This window comes from Crocodylus siamensis, chromosome 1 (assembly GCF_052110815.1).
Source record: "Crocodylus siamensis isolate JL-2025a chromosome 1, ASM5211081v1, whole genome shotgun sequence".
In the NCBI taxonomy this organism is placed as follows: Eukaryota; Metazoa; Chordata; order Crocodylia; family Crocodylidae; genus Crocodylus; species Crocodylus siamensis.
The window spans coordinates 156,001,437-156,020,119 of NC_143395.1; the positions used below are offsets into that span (position 1 = coordinate 156,001,437).

Below are 18,683 nucleotides of genomic sequence, written 5' to 3' on the forward strand. Positions count from 1 at the left end.
CATGCCAAGCGGGGCAAGAAGGCAGCCTCCCATTGATAAATAAGATCAAAGACGTGGCAGGTGAGACGGAGGGTGCGTTCAGGACCCAGACTTGGCACGGTAGGCAAGGGTGCCAGGGGAGGTCACGGTACGCCTAGGTCGTCCTGCCACAGGATCTTAATGCTGTGTGTAGTCCCAGTATTGAACACAAGATTTATATTGGGAAAAATTTCGTAAGGGTAAGGGGTTAATTTAAAAGTGGTGATTTGAAAGCCACCTAAATATTTTGGAAAGGTTGGAGCACCCAAAGAGACTGAGGGCTATCCATAGAGACTGGTAATTGGATTATAGGGAGCCCTGCTCAGAGGTAGGATTGAAGGATTGGACTGACTGGCAGCCCCATGATGAATAGGGCAGAGTGTGGCAACTCAAGGCCCAGTCTGATAACCTGAAGGCAGCATCTTAAATTTATATCCATTTTAAGATCAGGGTGTGCAGACAAGGTATTTGGATAATACCCTGGGAGACTAGAGAGAGAGAGGACTAGTGCAGACAAGCCACCTGCAGAGGTGGGGGGTCCAGTTGTAGGTGCCAACAGCTAAAATTAGGCTACTTCTTCAGCTATTAGCACAAAGATTTAAGTGGCACTTAATATTGAAATGAATGGGTTTTGGCAAATGGCTAGTGTGTTTTGCATGATTTAAATGGCTCTTTGGTCTACCGATGGGTGTCTTAAATAGTCTATACTATATTAAAAATGTACTGAATCATCAGAGAATAATTTCTTATCTGTTGTGTATGAGATAAAAATCAATAACACTTACATATTCATATGTATGTCGGTATTTCAAATTAAACAACACCTTTCCTAAACAAAGTTTTTGTTGTAATATTTTTTTAATTTAAATTGACCTATATGGAAGGCTTGCATGTTTTAAAAATCAATGTTTTCAGGAAAATCTGTTGCATTGCTTATAATAATTGTGTTTTCTTTTACAGGATATATATTTTTGTACATTGGATGCTACTGAAGGACTTCTACTTGGTGTTAGGAACATGCTATCAAAGATTTTTCTACCAGCTATTCTTGCAACAAACAATTGGGGTGCTTTAAACCAAACCAAACAGGGAACATATGAAAAACAGAATTTTATAGAAACCATTAACAGATATCTTTCATTTTTAGATGGTAAGAAACAGATTAAGTAAATCATTCCATTTAAGGGTTACCTTTTAAAAGAAAGTGTCTTGAACATATTAAAGAAATATAATCCTATTCTACAAGGAAGATACAATGTTGTTACTTAATAGGCTTCAGTTTGCATGGCATGACATTTTTAAGGAAGGAGCTAGCACAGTATTTATGATCACAATTTTCATTTTTTTTATTACTTTTTTTGTGAGCCAAGTAAAATTATTATTTTGTAGCAGCAAAATTGATTATTGGGTTTATTTCCGGAGTGAAGTGTTTTGGATTGCTAGAAACAAACAGGGTTTGAGCGTATTCTTCATTTTAATTGTTTTATCTTAGGTGCTACAATAAGCATTAAAGGAACTGTTGAGTTAAAAAAAATAGATTCTGTTGACTTTTCTAAACTCCAGTCCTTTGAGGAAGTCACAGCAGCAGCTGCTAATCCTGATACAGTGCGTGAGCTAGAGGATGTGTTTATGATATGGTATAAGCAGATTGAACAAGTAAGTTATCTTAAAATGTATATCCCAATGGACAGAACCAATAAGTTCTTTAATAACCTATATAGTCTTAAATCATTGTGGTCTACAAAACAGTAGGAAGGAGAGGAGAATAAGACAAGGGAACATACTTATTTTACACATCCACACACCTATAGGCATATACTGATATTTGGTCTGTAGAGACCAAATACTAGCTCTCTCTATGGAGAGATGGCACTTCATGCCAGTGATCTTCCCCCATTAAAGTCTTTCAAGCCTCATGTTTCTGGAAGTTTTTATCAGTTGGCAATGTACTGTTGATACTCTTGCTAATTTCATCTGTGTTCTCTGAATCCACCATGTCAAATGGACTGTCCAACAAAAGAAAAACATATAAAAAGTTTTGTTTCTAAGTAAATAATTATCTTCCCTAGGTTTTTTTTTAAAAAGTAATTGGTTAGCTTCACTGAAACTCAGACTCTTAAGGAATCATGTAAATGCACGATTTAGCTCATCCCAGCTAACGGCAACACTTAAGTGCTCGTTTCATGTCTCATTGGCCTAAGTTTCAGTGTATGATAGTGTGATTGATTGACTGATTTTGTTTTTGTTTGGTTTTTTTTCGTTTTTAAATAGAATTATTCTTTGAAATGCTGTATCCCATCTCTAAAGCAGGGGTGGGCAGTATGCAGTATGTATGCCGTAAGTGGCTCAGCCTCTGTGGGTATCATGTGGCAGATGAGAGAAGGAATAGGGAGCACAGCAGCAGATAAGGCAGGAAGCAGATGCCAGAGTAGGAAATCAAACAGGAAAAACAGAGTGGGGAGCAGAAGCAGAGTAGCAGATCACACAGAGGAAGGAAGTCGGAGTGGCACTTGGACAGTGCGGGACTAATTTGTAGCGTCCCTGTCAAAAAGGTTGATTCTCACTGTATCCTGAATGTCTTCAGCCCAGCTGTTTATTATTTATGGCTGGAAATTTCTGTTATAAGAAATCAAATACATATGAGAACAAAGTTCATGTTTTATTTTTAAATTTAGAAATATTATATCTATCACTGATAGTTATATACAATATGCAATATATAAAATAGAAATGCAGTTTGTTTTTACATTTAAAATTATTGGTTGTAGGTTTTGATTGAGAGTGAGCAGATGAGAAAAGAAGCTGATGATTCAGGTCCGCTGACTGAGCTAGAACATTGGAAACGCACGTCTGCCAAATTTAATTTTATTATTGAACAGATCAAAGGACCAAGCTGCAAAGCTGTCATAAATGTTTTAAATATTGCACATTCTAAACTATTGAAGGTAATTCTCCATTCTGTTCAACTCTGCCTTGATTGATTCAAGGCTGGGCTCTGTAGCCAAGGGCTTGTGTGGTGAGAGAGGGATCAAAAGGTTACAAGTTCAAGGCTGGGTGTATCTCCCTGAACTTCCCAGCTGGAAATGGCAGTCCTTGTGTTTGAGGAAACTTTTTTGACCAGCTCATTTGGTTAGAGTATGGTCCTAATAATATCAAAGTTTCAGGTTCAATCCCTGGTTGGGGTAAATGATCACTATACAGTGGACAATAAGCTGAATATGTGTCAACAGTGTGCCCTTGTTGCCAAGAAGGCTAACTGTATACTGGGCTGCGTTAGTAGGAGCGTTGGCAGCAGATCAAGGGAAGTGATTCTTTCCCTCCATTCAGCACTGGTGAGGCCACATGTGGAATACTTTGTCCAGTTTTGGGCCCTACACTACAGAAAGGATGTGGACAAAGTGGAGAGAGTCCAGTGAAGGGCAACAAAAATGGTTAGGAGGCTGGGGCACATGACTTAGGAGGAGAAGCTGAGGGAACTGAGTTTATTTAGTCTGCAGAATAGAAGACTGAGGGGGCATGTCTGCACATTCATTAATGTGCTGTCATTACGGCACATTAAGTTTAGTACCTATAGTAACAGGTATTAACTTAATGTGCTGCAGTTGGTGCTACTGCGCATTAGTGCAAATGAAAGCTTTATAGGTGATGCTTAATGCCCATTGGACTAATTACTGTGCATTAGTCCATTAGTATGGTTTTTGCATGACACACTAATGCGCAGTAGAATTACTCCAATGAGCATTAAGTGTTTCATGTAGACATGCCCAGGGGGTATTTGATAGCAGCCTTTAACTACCCGAAGTATGGTTCCAAAGAGGATGGAGTTAGATTGTTCTCAGTTGTAGCAGATGACAGAATAAGAAGAAATGGTCTCAAGTTGCAGCAAGGGAAGTTTAGGTTGGATATTATGAAAAACTTTCTTATTAGGAGGGTGGTGAAGTACTGGAACAAGTTACCTAGATAGGTGGTGGAATCTCCATCCTTGGAGGTGTCTAAGGCCTGACTTGACAAAACTCTGGCTGGAATGACCTACTTGGGGATGGTCCTGCTTTGAATAGAGGTTTGGATTAGATGACCTCCTGAAGTCCTTTCCAACCCTAACTCCTGTGATTCAAAACATTTTTTTTACTGTATTTTTCCCTTTAGATATGGAGAGAGTTGGATGCCAGAATCACAGATACAGCAAATGAATCAAAAGACAACGTGAGATATTTATACACACTTGAAAAAGTTTGTCAGCCACTTTACAATTATGATCTGGTAATTCTATCCTTTGTGATTTTCAAGTATATAGTGTAAAATGTAGAGGTGCACCAGTATAGCGATCCATATTGAATCAACACCAATAAAACGAAAATTGACATTATCGACAATTAGCTTTTTTTGGTAGTGATAAATGCTGCATTCTGGTGGTAAATCTGGGGGAGGAAGGGGCATGGGGGGAGAAGGGCCCCCCACCCAGCGCCACCACCGCTCTTTTCGCCCCTGCCACCTTTGAGCGCAGTCCTGACCCAGTCTCTCCACTGGGAAGAGGCTGGTGCAGTCCCTGGCCCTAAGCCTGCAGCTGGCTGACCTCACCTCACGCACACATCCAGGAGGCACATGCCCCCCATGCCTTCTCCAGGGGTGGACACAGTGGCAGAGAGCTGCCCCCACTCCTTCCCCCCCTGTGGACAAGCTGTGGCTGTGTCTCATGCACTGCCCTGCCCCAGTGAGGCAGTGCCTATTACCCCTGCCCCATTCTATTCCTCACTATTAGGACCTTGATCTGCCGCTCCCACCCCAGTGCCCTTTTCCCCCACCACAGACGTACTGGCTGGACACTGCTTTCCAAGCTGCGGCGCTGCATATTGGCTATTGGATTGGTATGACTGGTTAATAATCAATCAGCTATCAGTATCAGCCAAAAAAATATTTATTGGCGCACTCCTAGTAAAATGTTCATGTAGAATGTGTAGAAAACAGTAAACTTTAAGACAGAAGCTTCTTTATGATGACTTCTACTTCAGAATATTATTTTTTCTAAATACTAATCTAACTTTGAATTTTTAAACTATTATTTGATTAGACTTAATTATACTTTACCTTCTTTGCCTATAAATTAAGCCTTATTTCAGCATGTTCCAACATTCAGCATGGGTCAGCATAACCTTGTAGTTGTATCTTAGCTTTGTTATACATAAAGATCTGTTTATGCATTAGAAGAAGTCAGAAGGATGAAGAAGAACAGAAAATGAGATGATTAAACTGTCTCAAAACAGGAAAAAATCAGATTGAGAGGACTAGGGACCTTGTGTATATACCAAATTAACTATAATTACCAGTAAAATGTTTTTTGGATAGTGACTGTTACAGTGAATGCCAGATTTCTTGCTGCTTTTGCAGCTTAGTGAATCTTTTTCCTCAGTCATTTTTTACAGACCATTAAGACAGCCCTTCAATTAGATACAACCTTTGTGTCTGGAGTAATCATTTCCATTAACATGGGCAAAGAAATACAAGCAATTTGGGAGGTTTCCTGGAGTTACATGAGAAAATCATGTTTAATTTATGCCTTCAATAAGTTCAGCAATCCATTAGACTTTCTTTTGACTCTCACTACTAAGTAATCTTACTGAAATTCATTTCCTGTACATGTTTATTCCTTCTTTTGGTTCTAGATAAGGGAGAGCCAGGTAAGTTACTTAAAAAAAACCCTATTACCATAGTATGTGATACCCTTGTGAGGCAGGAAAATTAGAGAACAGACTTACCGAGATCACAAAGAAAAGCTGTGGCAGCGCAGGGAATTTAAATCTGTGTCTGATACATTCCACCTTAGTACTATAGACGTGGCTTCCTCTCTTCCTCCTATAAAAATGGGTTCTGGTTTTCTTTTTCAGTTGGTAGGCATGGGTGGTCCAGGTATGAATGACAAGAGGTTTGGTTTGTTTTTTTTTTTAATTTTTAAGCTACCATCATTTTGGAACTTGGGCCTAGTGTGGTACATTTCAGGATCTTTTGGCTGAAAAGATGTCTGAAAAGCAGTGCGTTTTCTGTCTGTACTTGCACATAATGCAGGAAGATGGAGGGATTTCCATCTTGTTGGGCTCTTCATGTCATGAGGAGGAGACAGAGAGGGATTTAATAGCAGCCTTCAATTACTTGAAGCAGGGTTCAAAAGAGGATGGAGCTAGACTGTTCTCAGTGGAGCCAGATGGCAGGACAAGGAGCAATGGTCTCAAGTTGCAGCAAGGGAAGTTTAAGTTAGATAGTAGGAAGAATTTTCTCACTAGGAAGGTAGTCAAGCAGTGGAACAGGTTACCCAGAGGGGTTATGGAAGCTCTATCCTTGGAGGTTTACAAAACTTGGCTAGACAAAGCTTTGGCTGGGATGATCTAGTTGGGGTTGGTCTTGCTTTGAGCAGGGGGTTGGACTGGATGACCTCCTGAGGTTCCTTCCAGCCCTAACTTTCTATGATTTCCAGATGGAAACTCCAAACTAAGTCGTTCAACCTGTTCTGCTCAGTGGACTTTAATCATATGCATGTACTTTAATGCCCTCATCACTAATATTGTCCAGACCTTTTGGTATCTACTTCTGTTTAAATTAGGGATAAAATCATTCACTATTTTATGAATCACACATCTAATCAACTGTGAGAGACTCTGCCTTCTCCCAACTGAAGAGGGCTTTGCTTGGTCAGTGACAGGGTGTGCAGGCTCTGCTGGGTGAGTGACAAGGGCAAGGGGTCTGTGCCTGCCCCATGCCCAAAGTCCTCCAGCCTTGAATTTCCTGTGCCATGTCCAGGTTGTCTGCAGACAGGTAGAGAGCTATGCTTCTTAGAATCAAAAGCTAGAGTCTGGGGAGGGGAGGCTAAGGTCAACTGGGTCTAGGTTGTGTGGCAAAAGGTGGGGGAGGGCAGTTCTGCTCTGGCCTGAGTGGTCCACAGTGGGATTGGCTGTGGCTGAAAAAGCTGGGAGAAGAACATGGCCCCTGTGTGCTTCAGTGCTGGGCTTTTCTAGACCTAAATACAGGGGAGGAAGGTTGTGTTCTGCTGCCTCTTTGAAAAAAATGAACAGCTATATGTTTGTGGTTTTTCCTGGGAAAATTTCATGTAAATAAAGGAGTCTGTTATTCCATATTTTTCTAGTAGTATGACACTGATAAGCATCTCTAACAGGTGATTAGTTCACCTTATATAGGGCAGCCAAAATAATTATCTGTAAGAACCTGATCCTGCAGGGTTTTATAATGGTTTAGTCACTTCTGGTTTTCTTAATATGTATAATCACCTAATATAGTGATTTACCTTAGGGACATCACTATAGTCTCCATGCTCAAAGACCCAATTGTAGGAGCTTCTGAAGAGACCAAAATGTCTATCTCAAGTCTTAGTCAGCTTTATCAACCTTATAGCTTGTTTAAACACAGCTGGCATATGAGCGTGTTTCTCAGAGGAAGCCAGTGAGTGCTTGTTAGAAATACTGTGATTATCATCTCCTACCTACTCTGAGGTTTAGACAACTTTACTCAAGGTGCTGTGGAATCATTGCATTTCTTGAGCAGGGGACAAATATATTAATACTAAAGGTATTTTTCCAAGCTATACCCACTTTAGATGTGAAAATGAGGTATTAAAATGAGATACAAGATTGTATACATATTGAAAATAATATATGCTCGGCTTAGGTTTTGGTTTCTTCTTTGGGTATCTGATGTGTTTCTTGTGGTTTCCTTATTGGTTGAAAGATTGCATTTTGTTCTTTTGTTTCCAGTTATGAATCCTAATTATGTCATATGTATTACTAATCTCAGGTAATATCTTGATATGACAAGTTAAGTTATCTGCCTCTTCTGTTTGCAAAACTACCAACTAGTCTTGTTTCTTGCATAAGGTGCAGAATATAATTAATTGATTCTCTTTGCCAGGTCTGTATGACCTACTTGAAGGATGCCACATTTGTCTGTTAAGTTGACATGGAAGAAGGAGGAATGCAACTAGGAAAAAACTGGTTGCTTAGTTTTGTTTGTCATATCCTCTTTTTCCCATTCTGCACCTATGAACTCCAGGGAATGTTGCTTTAAGTATTTTCTTGTAAGTTTCTGTCTAGGACTTACCCATCAATCATATATAGCATATATTTACTTTCTGCTTAATAAAGACATAGTGCTTCCCATAGTGGCTATTCCCATATAAAGTGCATAAAATGGGAGTAGAGGAAACTAATCTAGTGGGAGTCAAACTTTTGGCAGATGTGACACAAAATTAGTCCCTCACTCTCCCCAACTGCCACACAGTTCCCTTCCCCTGTCTGATTGCTGCTCTTTTTTCTGCTTCTTTCCCTATTTCCTATTGTGCTGCCTGTCTCCTACCTGGTCTGCCACATGCCACACACAGAAGCTACCTATGTCACTTGGGGCACTGCATGCTGGCAGTTGGCCATCCCTGCTGTAATCAATAGGATTAACCAGTCTTCCCTCAGTACCACAGTGTGTCACTAGATGGTGCCAGGTATCTGACATCAAATTCACAGGTTCATGTAAACATCAAATGTAGACTGTTCTGTGAGAGTTACTAGTTTGAAAGTCTTCTTAAAGAAAACATCATAGAAGTTACATACAGAAGACCTATGCTAATTGGACATACAGTACATTCTTCTGCCCAGATAGAATACTTAATTTTAGTTCTTTGGTTAATGCGCAGTAGTCCGAGGTGTCTCTCTTTGCTGGGAGATAATTCTACTACTGAGCATCTTCAAGGTTTTTCTCCTGGTATATAATTTAAGATTTTCCTTTCTTAGATAGTCTGTGCTTGATACAAGTGATTTTAGTTGCATATTACTCCTTATAGGCATGGAGGTAATTGTACTGGGCGCATCTATACATTCTATTAATGCGCTTTAAACTGATTGCATAGTAAAATAAGGATTAATAAGCTTTCCCTGGGAGGGCGTCTACACCAGGGTACCATATGTCCAAGTTTTCCTGGAGATGTTCTCTTTTGTGGCCCCCGTCCTTGTATCCGGTGGGTTTTTAAAATGAGAGCAAGTGTCCCGGTTTTTACTTTTCCTCTGCTTTCCTGGGCTGGCTGCTTGGGGATGGGAGCTGCAGGCAGGGTGATTGGCTGTTGGGGGTCATGTGTTCCCCAAGCAGGCCCCAGCAAGCCACTCCCAGGTAGAGACATGTTGTGTATGTGTGTGTCTGGAGGTTGTGGGAGCAGGGGCTTAGGAGTGAGAGGCAGAGGCAGGGCATGGGCATATCACTGCCCCACCCCCACAAGTGTCCTCTTTTTTGATACTGGAAATATGGTAACCTAAACACGTGCACCTGCTGGGGGAAGTTCATTGCAGGGATACTCTTGTCCTACTCTGCCCCTCCACAGTAGCTAGGGGGAGCTCCAGGTTACTCTGGGTGCCAGCCCCAGGTTGGCAGGGGGCACCAGGGTCGGGCCTAGTTCTGGGGGGCAGTGGGAGCTGTCCTGCTTTCAGGCAGCTGCCTCCCAGCCCTGTGCCCTGATTGGCAGATTGGGGCCCAGGGCTAGGAAACAGTCCCCTACCCCAGGCATCTACCTGTCTCCCAGCATCATGGGGTAGAGAAACTGCCCCCTGTCATGGGCAACTGCCTGTTTCTTAGCCCCACACCGCTATTTGGAGATTGGGGCACAGAGCTGGGAAGCAGGCAGCTGCCCAGTGCGGGGACAGTTCCTCTGCCCTTGTTGCCTGGTGTCTTAGACTGAACTCCCGGGTTCAGCAAATTCCCCACGCTTGAACAAAGGACGTACTCACGGTTGTTTTCACCCTTCCAAAGCTTTATTTAAAGATACTTGCTGAAGCAGGTGATAGAATAGAGCAGAGAGGACAGTCACCTCACACCAGCCTTAGGCAGCAGCTGCTACCCCGCATGGTTCCCCTGGCCCTGGAGTGTCCCGATCCCAGGGATGCAATAGCCTGTGCTGGGACTCTGCGAAAGTCAGGACTTTTGCCAGAGTGAAGGAACCCGTAGTAACTTAAGAAAATACAGCTTATATAGTCTGAAGTAAACAACACTATCTCAAGCTAGGAAAATGGGGATGAGTCATGATCCAGTGCACCTGATGTTTGCCACATTCCCCTGTAGCACAACATTCTACTATCTAGGTTCATGGCTCGGTCACACTCACAGAGCAGCAGGCTATGTGCCGCTTCACCGGCCTCCTATGGAATCAGCATGCAAAACTCTTGCTCTTAGCACAGCATGCAAAACTCTTGCTCTTAACAAAGTTCTTACTATTACACCTGGGCTGACTGGGAGCAAATTGCTTCTGGTCAGCTGTCTACATATGCAGTAGGTACTGCACAGTAAATCTACCTGTATCTACAGTTACTAGCCAACTGTATATTAGACTATTTTACCACAGTAAATGATGCACACATTTAGATGATAATGCTTTACTGCACAGTAAGTTGGTCTACTGTGCAATGAAGTGTCTTGTGTAGATGTGCCCACTGAGAGGTAAAAATGTCTGCACCTCTGATCTGACCATTGACCAGATGTGACAGATTCAGGTTCCAGGGGCAACTGTTATGACTCCTAAGGGGGAGTGGTCATGCAATTACTGCTCCTTATCTCTGAAGTCCTTACCTCCTTTACTTGCCCATCATGCCTTTGATGTTAATATTTTTTGGGAGGGAGGCTGGCTGAGGGACCTACAGTGAGCCTCAATTGTTTTGTGTGTTAGGCTTTGGCCTTCATGGTCTCCACCCCTTTTTCTCTTGCTGAGCTCTCTAGCTCTAGTCCACTGTACCAGACCCCAGCTTTTTGTCTGGCCTTCCAAGGCCTTTATCTCTGCCCTTTCATGGGCTGCTGAGCTTCCCTGGGCTCTCACTGACTAGGCCCTAGGCCCAGTTTCTGTCCAACTCCAGGCTTTGGGCTCTCTGGCCCCCAAGTCTATGCTCCTTAGGTGCTAATGAAAATTGTCTCTTGTGGCCTCTATGGGACCTCCAAAACTACCCCTACAGTCTCGCCCAAGCCACCAGATCCTCACTTAAGTATCTAGTCCGCCCTGGGTGCTGGAATCTCCTCTTCCCCCCAGGCATTGGATCTAACAGCAACCAAAATATAAGCCCTTCTGGTTATAACACAAAGTCCTACCCAAACATTGGTCTTAATCCATTGCTATCCTTCAGCCTTTCTTTAGCTATCTCTGGGCCTAGCACACTGACAATCTGCCTCTCAGCCACAGGCACCTCTACAGAGCTCTTCCTTGTTCAGCCTCTGGAGCCAAACTGCCAGGTCTGCTTCTGTTCCTGCCTTGCATCTTCTGTGGGGCCCTGCCCTCTTCCAGTCAGGTGACTCCCCAGGGTTACCTGCACGTGCAGCTCATTTCTATGGCTACCCAGATACAGCGGGACTCTGCCTGTTCTGCAGGACTCTCCTTAGGCTGCTTATCTCTTAAAATGACAGAGTGCCCCAGGCTCTCTGTCACATCAGATTATGTACAAATTTTACATGTTTTACTATTACCAAATTAGTAATAATTCGGTATGCCTGACTGCTTTTGTAATACAATTTTTTTGTGCAAGATGTGAGTTGGTTTTGATCATTTAATCAATATATATTATTTAAATAAAAATATATATTATAAGTTGAGAATAAAAAAACCTTAAGAACAGAGAAGTGAAATTTTCTTTAAAAATTTTAGGTATCCATGGCACATGGAATACAAAATTTGATTAATGCTATAAGAATGATTCACAGCGTTTCAAGATATTATAATACATCAGAGAGAATGACATCACTGTTTATAAAGGTAAGCATATTGTCACAAACTTGTCAATGGGGCACCCCCAGAGCCCTAAAATTCTCCGTGCTGTCCCACCGCATGAGTCCTGCCACTGTTTTGTAGATCAGCCTTCCTGCTGATTCTACCACCCTGACTGCTGGAGAAATGAACTCCCCAAAGCCTAGGATCCAGAGATCAGGTATATCACACAAATAGCCTTCTAAATAACTCCAAGCCAGCACCTCCATTGCCTCCCAGCAGCAGTATTCCAATTCCTCCCAAATCTCAGAATCCTGCAGAAGCTTATCTCCCTGGGGTATCTGGCATTCCTTTGGTTGATGAGCCCTTTCTCTCAGATGCCTTTGCTATAGAGGAGATGATTTCCTTATTACAGATTGACAGTGCCATGGGTGCCCAACCCAAAATTTTCTCTTTCTGCCTGTGTCTAGGGGCATTTATACATGTGCGGGGGTGGGGGGACACACTTTAATTAGAGTGTTTCCAAAAGCAGCTGTAATTAAAGTGCCCAGAGCATTGTATATATCTACATCCTTGCATTTCAAAATGGTGGTGGGGGTGCTTTATCTAAAGCTTGTTGAATGTGGAGCTGAGGCTTTCCGGTGTCTCATAATCACCTTTCCCTGGGGTGGCCCATGTGTGAAACTTCTTAGGTTGCCCTGCCACAGGCAGCCCCACCATGTGACATGTGCCCCTGGAGACTGGGGGGCATGGTGACCACCCACAGGTGACAGCAGCAGTGTCAGTAGTGGGGCCCTGGAAGAGCTCCCGCAGGTGGCCACAGCAGTGTTGGTGGTAGGGGAGGGTGGATGTCAAGCAGCGGCTGCCTGCAGGCACCATTGGCAGTGGTGGCAGTGCTTCTTTCAGGGGGTGTATCACCAATCTCAGGGGGTGCACATGCACCCCCTATAGGTTGCCACCACACTAACCAGCCCCAGTATGGTACATTTTCAGGTTTTACCAGGATGGGTCTTTAGGCCTTCCTGATCTTACTCATCCCTTACTGGGCTCTAGCCAATGAAATCTTTTCATACCAGTAGAGCTTTCACACCCCTCCTACTTCTGCCCTCAGTGTTCCTTAATGTTTTGAGGTCAAGGATATAAAAAGAGACATGGCATCTACTACGTCTATGTTTTTTTACTACTTTCCCAAAATCAGATTTTATTGCGCCTTCAAGAAAGGCAGGAAAGGAAGCCAGTAATGTGAATATGCAGAGTCCATTTTGAAAATCTCCAGTTATAATTAAGGGTGCAGACTCACAACACCAGTGATTTCAGAGTATTCTCAATTTACTCTAGAAAAGTGAATGGACATGCAATACAGTCTTTACTGAAGAAGAAATGTGGTTTTTTGGTGTAAAGTTATTTTTGAGGAAGTCAGATGCCAATTTACTGTGGTAATCAAGTATCTTCTACCTATCCTACTTATGAGAAAAATTGGCAAGTATTAGCAGAAAGTGAGACTTGGGAGTAAAACTGAATAAGGGCTGGCATGGAAGGTCATGTGGCTCAGGTTGGTAGAGGGCAATGCTCAGCATTGACCCTAAATATCAATTTAAACATATTCTAAGAGATAATATTAGAAATCTGTAACTTTGAGTTGAAATAAATGTTCCAGAAAATATTCCAGAATATACTTAATTGGAGCTGACAGTGGCAAGTGCAGGTTTTCATGCATCTCCTTCACAAATCTTATCTTTCTAAAATTATAGGATGTCTTCTGGAATTAAAAAACACTTCTTGCCTCTCTAAAGGGGAAGTTTTTTTAAGGTACACTAGAATCCTATAAGGCCATATTGTAAAATGCAGTGACACAGGGTCTGATTAAATCTTGCTATCCAGTAACATTGGAACAAATCTGCAGACTCCCTTTGAAAGCTGTAGGTCTGCCTGTACCTTTGCATTTTCCATGCTGAATCAAGTAACATTGCTTTGGTTCCATCCTGTCTTGTTTGCCCACATTTTTTGCTGCAGAAGTCAGCATTTTTTCATCTTGACATGAGCTTGAGTGGCAGAAAATGGGGTGAAAGCCCTTCCCCAGTAGCAGTGAATTCCTTTGCAGGTCTACAGAACTAATTCCCAGAATACCCTGTACTCCATGACACCGTCCACAGCACTGTTTCCTGCTGCCCCTACACACTGCCCAATGTGGGGAAGGTGAGAGAGGTCTTCCCTGGGCAAATTCTTGCGTGTTATGCCTCTAATGTTGATTATTAGCAGTCAAACTTGAAAGAACACTTGTTCATAGGGAATTGACCTTTGTCCACAGATGCAAAGATCTCTGGCTGGAACACTTGGAGGACTGTTTGTGCATTGGAAATGGTGTCTTCTCAATCAAAGTTTGAAATAGTGATATTCTGTGTGTAGGTCTGTATATGTGTGTGTTTTGCACATGTATTAGGGCTGTTGGTTGTAGCTGTGTTGGTCTAAGAACTAAGGCAGACAAGGTTCTTTGGGTAGATGTGATATCTTTTATTAGACCAACTAAATAGTTGGGAAAATTGTTTTTTGCAAATTTTTGGGCAAACTTCAGGCATAAAGAGAATCTGAAGAAGGGTGTTTGTGCCCAAAAGCTTGCAAAAAACAATTTTTACAACTATTTTAGTTGGTCTAATAAAAGATATCACGTTTACCCAAAGAACTGTGTCTGCCTTTTGCACATGTATGTGTCTGTATCTTTATGCATGTGTGTACATGTCCTATGCACCCACATGATGCATGACTCCTAGCAGAGAACATGATTCACAGCTATTATTGTTCACATAGGTAAAAGTTATCAGAACTTCAATGGTTCTGCCACTTGAACCAGGAAGGTAAGATCTGGATGTGAGAATCTTGTCAAAGTAATTTTCAGGAAGCAGAGTTATAAACAAATAACTTCCCTTATGTTTTAAGCCTATAAGAATATTATACCAAAGTCCATAAATTCTAGACTTTTATCTTAATATCATGGATGGTAAGAAATTTAAAGTTACTAAACAATTTCAATTACAGACATATAATTTATTTTTTAAAGATGCAGTGGCATTTATTTTTGGAGCTGGTTAACACGATGTACTGTTTGTACTCATGTGTCTATACTAGGTTACAAATCAAATGGTCACAGCATGCAAGGCCTATATTACTGATGGTGGTGTTTCTCGTGTATGGGACCAGGAAATACCAGTAGTTATTAAAAAAATTCAGGTCTGTATAATGTAATTTTGTTGTTTTTACTGATCACCTACCTGGCTTTTAATTTTCACCTGATAAACATATGCTAATAGCAAGGCTACATTAAGGTCAAATATTTTTATTATACAAGAATACATCGTTTTGTTTTATGAACATTTAATGTCAACTTGTTGTTTAGAGATACTTTTATCAGTCATAACACCTTATAGAATTTACAGTGCAAGATAAAGAGGCATAGAATTTGAAGGCAATGAGTAAAGGAATGAAAAAGTGACATTTGAAACAAGCAAAATAAGTAATTGGAGAATAGGAGAAAAAATACGTGTGGCAGCTGGAGCTGCTCAAAGGGTCAGAGGCATCAGGTAAAGACCCTGGTGCTCCCAAAGGCAGCCCCGGGAACGCCAATGCTGTGGGGAACTTATCCAGGAGAGAGCCAGAGCCGTGCAAGCTGGCTTTGCAAGCAGCTGGCAATCAGGCTGGGCGGCAGTTGGCTGGTGACATCAGCCTTGCCTGCTGCTGCAGGAGGTTTAAAAACCCCAGCAAAGGCCAGGCATAGGGGAAGCCAGTGGGGTGAGACAACGAGCTCATCAGGGTGGGTCCTGGCTAGCACAGGCTCTCTACAACACTGACCCGCCAAAGTAGGACAAATTGGGGAAGACAGAACATGCTTCCCCAGGCAGAGCACCCAGTGGAGGACTCTGGGCTCTGTCCCAGCGTTGGGAGCTCTGAGTCACTGCAGCTGTACTTGACCCTAAGGAGGGCATGGCTGTTCTGGGCCTGGCAAAGGGTTGGAGCAGGGTCAAGAAGCAGGGACAAGAGCCAGGCTGAAACCATAAGCCTGCACTCTCCCCTGAGACACATGTGGTGAGGCTCAATGAGAGGCCATAAGGAGCCAGAACCAATAATTAGGAATGGAGGCACAACAGCCCACACGGTTGGTGAGTGGACTGGGGTGTAGGAGGACCAGCAGCACCAATTCTGTGTGTATTACTGTCCCCGAGACAGCATGGGAACACTACTGAACCCCTCCAAGTATGTTTCCATCAAGTCATGGTAGGCGAGTTGGGGTGTCTGGCCCAGTGAGCAGGAGATACTCACATCACCATCTGGGGACATCACAATAAGAAATTCTGATATTTTTAGATAGAAGCTGAAAGTAGACCAAAATTTGGAAGAGTAAATACTGAAGGCATAGAAGGTGAATAGGTCTAGAGGAGCAGGATTAAGATCTAAAAAAGTACAGGAGGAGAAATGTCTTTTCTAGACATCATTAGTAGTGTTAAATAAAGTCCAAAGAGAAGAGTGGAAGCAGGGGTCAGAGGGAGCAGAAGAATGGGCAAAGTACTAGGCATGATGAGGAATAATGAAATGTAGACAAAGCAGTATTTGTTTAAAACAGGGTTGAGTTCAGGCTTTATGTAGAAATGCATAGGGACCATTGAAAGAATGATAGGAGGTGAGTGAAAAAGGGATCTTATATTGGCTTATCTTGAAAGTGTGGTGTGTATGCAGTGTAACTGAGACTGAATGAAGGTGTCTAATATACATGTTGAGTCAGGCCCCTAAACCCCACTGAAGGGTAGGGTTTTCACACTTCCCAGTGTTTAAGTGTATTGGAAAGATGAGGAGGAGGAGTCATGGAGACTGGAAATGTAGAGGTCAATAGTTTTGATGAGAACTGCTTAATATCATGAGCCAGAATTTGGCCATGTGTTGAATAGAATGGGGAAGATTTCAGAAATGTTAGTAGGAAAAACAAATTAATTGGTAAAGGAATGGTGAGGAGAAAAGGGAAGGAACAAAAGAACCTCAGGGTTCAGGTTCTGCCTATACTGTATACAGCTGTGTAGTTAAGCAGTGTATGAGCTAGTTGTAAGTGATATTCTTTTATGGTAGATAATCATTATTTAAAAATAGAAGTAACCCTCAGAGAAGGGGGCAGAATCCAGAATGCCTTACTTCCAGGGGAATTATGTAAACACTGGGCTGCAGTGGCATATTTCCTTCTGTTTTCTTGCCTGTTGTCCCCAATGTAAGATACTTACAAGGAAGTAGGAGATCATGTGTTAATCCCCATGAGGTAAAGACTACTCAGAACCCAGATCTCATTCTTCATGCATAAGTACTCCGACCACTAGGTTATTGTGCAAGAAGTGGGCATTACTACTTTCCCAACTGTTAGACAGACTGCTTTTTGTCAGATGGGGGAGTAGGTGTATTGGATTTAGTATTACTGTATTTGAGACTGTAGTGTAGATATAGTGTAGTTGAGACTTATTGAAGGTAACCATTGTGTACTTTTAGTTAAATCCCTAAACCCTACTGAGGGGCAGAGGTTCAGACCCATCCCGGCACTTTGTTTTGTTTTGTTTTTATTGGCTACTTCTAAATACCTCTTGGCTTTCTGAATTACCCTGGGGAGGCATCTGTCTCCCCCCCAATCTCTATATAGAGCAATTATGTCAAATTGAATTGCTCTTCAGAGGTGACTGATTCTTCCCGTTGGTTCTATAAGGTTCCTAGATATCTAAATCCAGTTAAAATTTGGTTACTCTCTCTGAGGTAAGGCACCTCAATTTTAGGTATTGGAATGCCTAAACGTAGGTGCCTCTGAGACCAAACTGAATTGGAATGTAGGAGGATAACAGAGGATGATAAAGTCAGACCTTCAAATCACTGAGAGTATACTTTGGGTGGATTATAGTATTGGGGTGTGTAGAGAACACAATAACAGTATTGGACTTTCTTAGAGCACTTGCTGTTCTACTTTACAAGTAACTTAAAAAACAAATTCAGACTGCATATGATTAAGGCCCTGTGCAGCAAGTGTGACTAAGTTTTGTAGCAGTCAGGTGGCAATACTGCAACTGTATGAGAAAATATTATACATTTGAAGATTCTATTGAATAAGATAGGAAAATTTGGGGTGCACCAATAAAGGTTCGTTGGGCTAAGACTGGTGGCCAATTTTTAATGAGCTGTATTGGCTGATACCCAATATGCAGCCGGGCAGCTTGGAGAGCAGCATCTGGCTGGTAAGTCTGTTGTGGCGGAAAGGGCAAGGAGGGAGGGAAGAGGCATGATGGGTGCAGATCAAGGCCCTCGTGGTGAGAGAGGGAGTGGGGCTGGGGCAGGCACTGCACAGCTGGGGTGGATTGCAGAACAGAGGTGTGAGTGGGAGGAGTTGACTCCTGTCACTGCATGCACCCCAGGAGGGTACAGGGTGTGAGTGCCCTCAGATACGTATGTGGGGTGAGGGCAGGTTGCTGCTGTGAGCTGGGGCTGGGGTGGTGCTGAGCTCTTCCTGGGGGGCTGGGCTGGGCTGGGCTCAGGGCAGGTGGTGGCGGCACTGGGAGGGAGGCTACGGGGGTGGCTACAGCCTCCCCAAAATTTTTCATAGCCCCCTCCCAGTCTCGCTGCCACCCACCCTGAGTGCACCCCCTGCCCAAACTCCCTGCTGGGAAGAGCCCAGCACCACCCCTGGCCTCAGCCTCCACCAGCAGCCCACCCTTGCCTCAGGCACAGATCCAGGGGGATATGCTAGGATGCTTGCAGTAGCAGGAGCCGCGCCCCCTCCACCCCAGTCCCAGCATCCCCCAGATGATCAGCTCACAGCTCTGTCCCATGTCCCACCATGGCTGTGCAGCACATTCTCCACTCCCTCCCTTACCACCTGGACCTCAATCTCTCCCCACGCCCCTTACAACAGCAGCCAGACCTGGCTGCTTTC

The 18,683-nt window shown here is 42.9% G+C and overlaps 1 protein-coding gene across 1 annotated transcript in view; it reads left to right on the top strand.

Moving 5' to 3' along the window:
- Window positions 1–18,683, top strand: part of DNAH8 (dynein axonemal heavy chain 8) — a 329,691-nt gene that overhangs the window by 17,606 nt on the left and 293,402 nt on the right. The window contains exons 6-11 of the mRNA XM_090046651.1: window positions 979–1,168; window positions 1,511–1,674; window positions 2,787–2,963; window positions 4,165–4,278; window positions 11,681–11,788; window positions 14,864–14,965. Coding sequence (XP_089902777.1) covers window positions 979–1,168; window positions 1,511–1,674; window positions 2,787–2,963; window positions 4,165–4,278; window positions 11,681–11,788; window positions 14,864–14,965 — 855 coding nt within the window. The remainder of the gene's footprint in view (window positions 1–978; window positions 1,169–1,510; window positions 1,675–2,786; window positions 2,964–4,164; window positions 4,279–11,680; window positions 11,789–14,863; window positions 14,966–18,683) is intronic.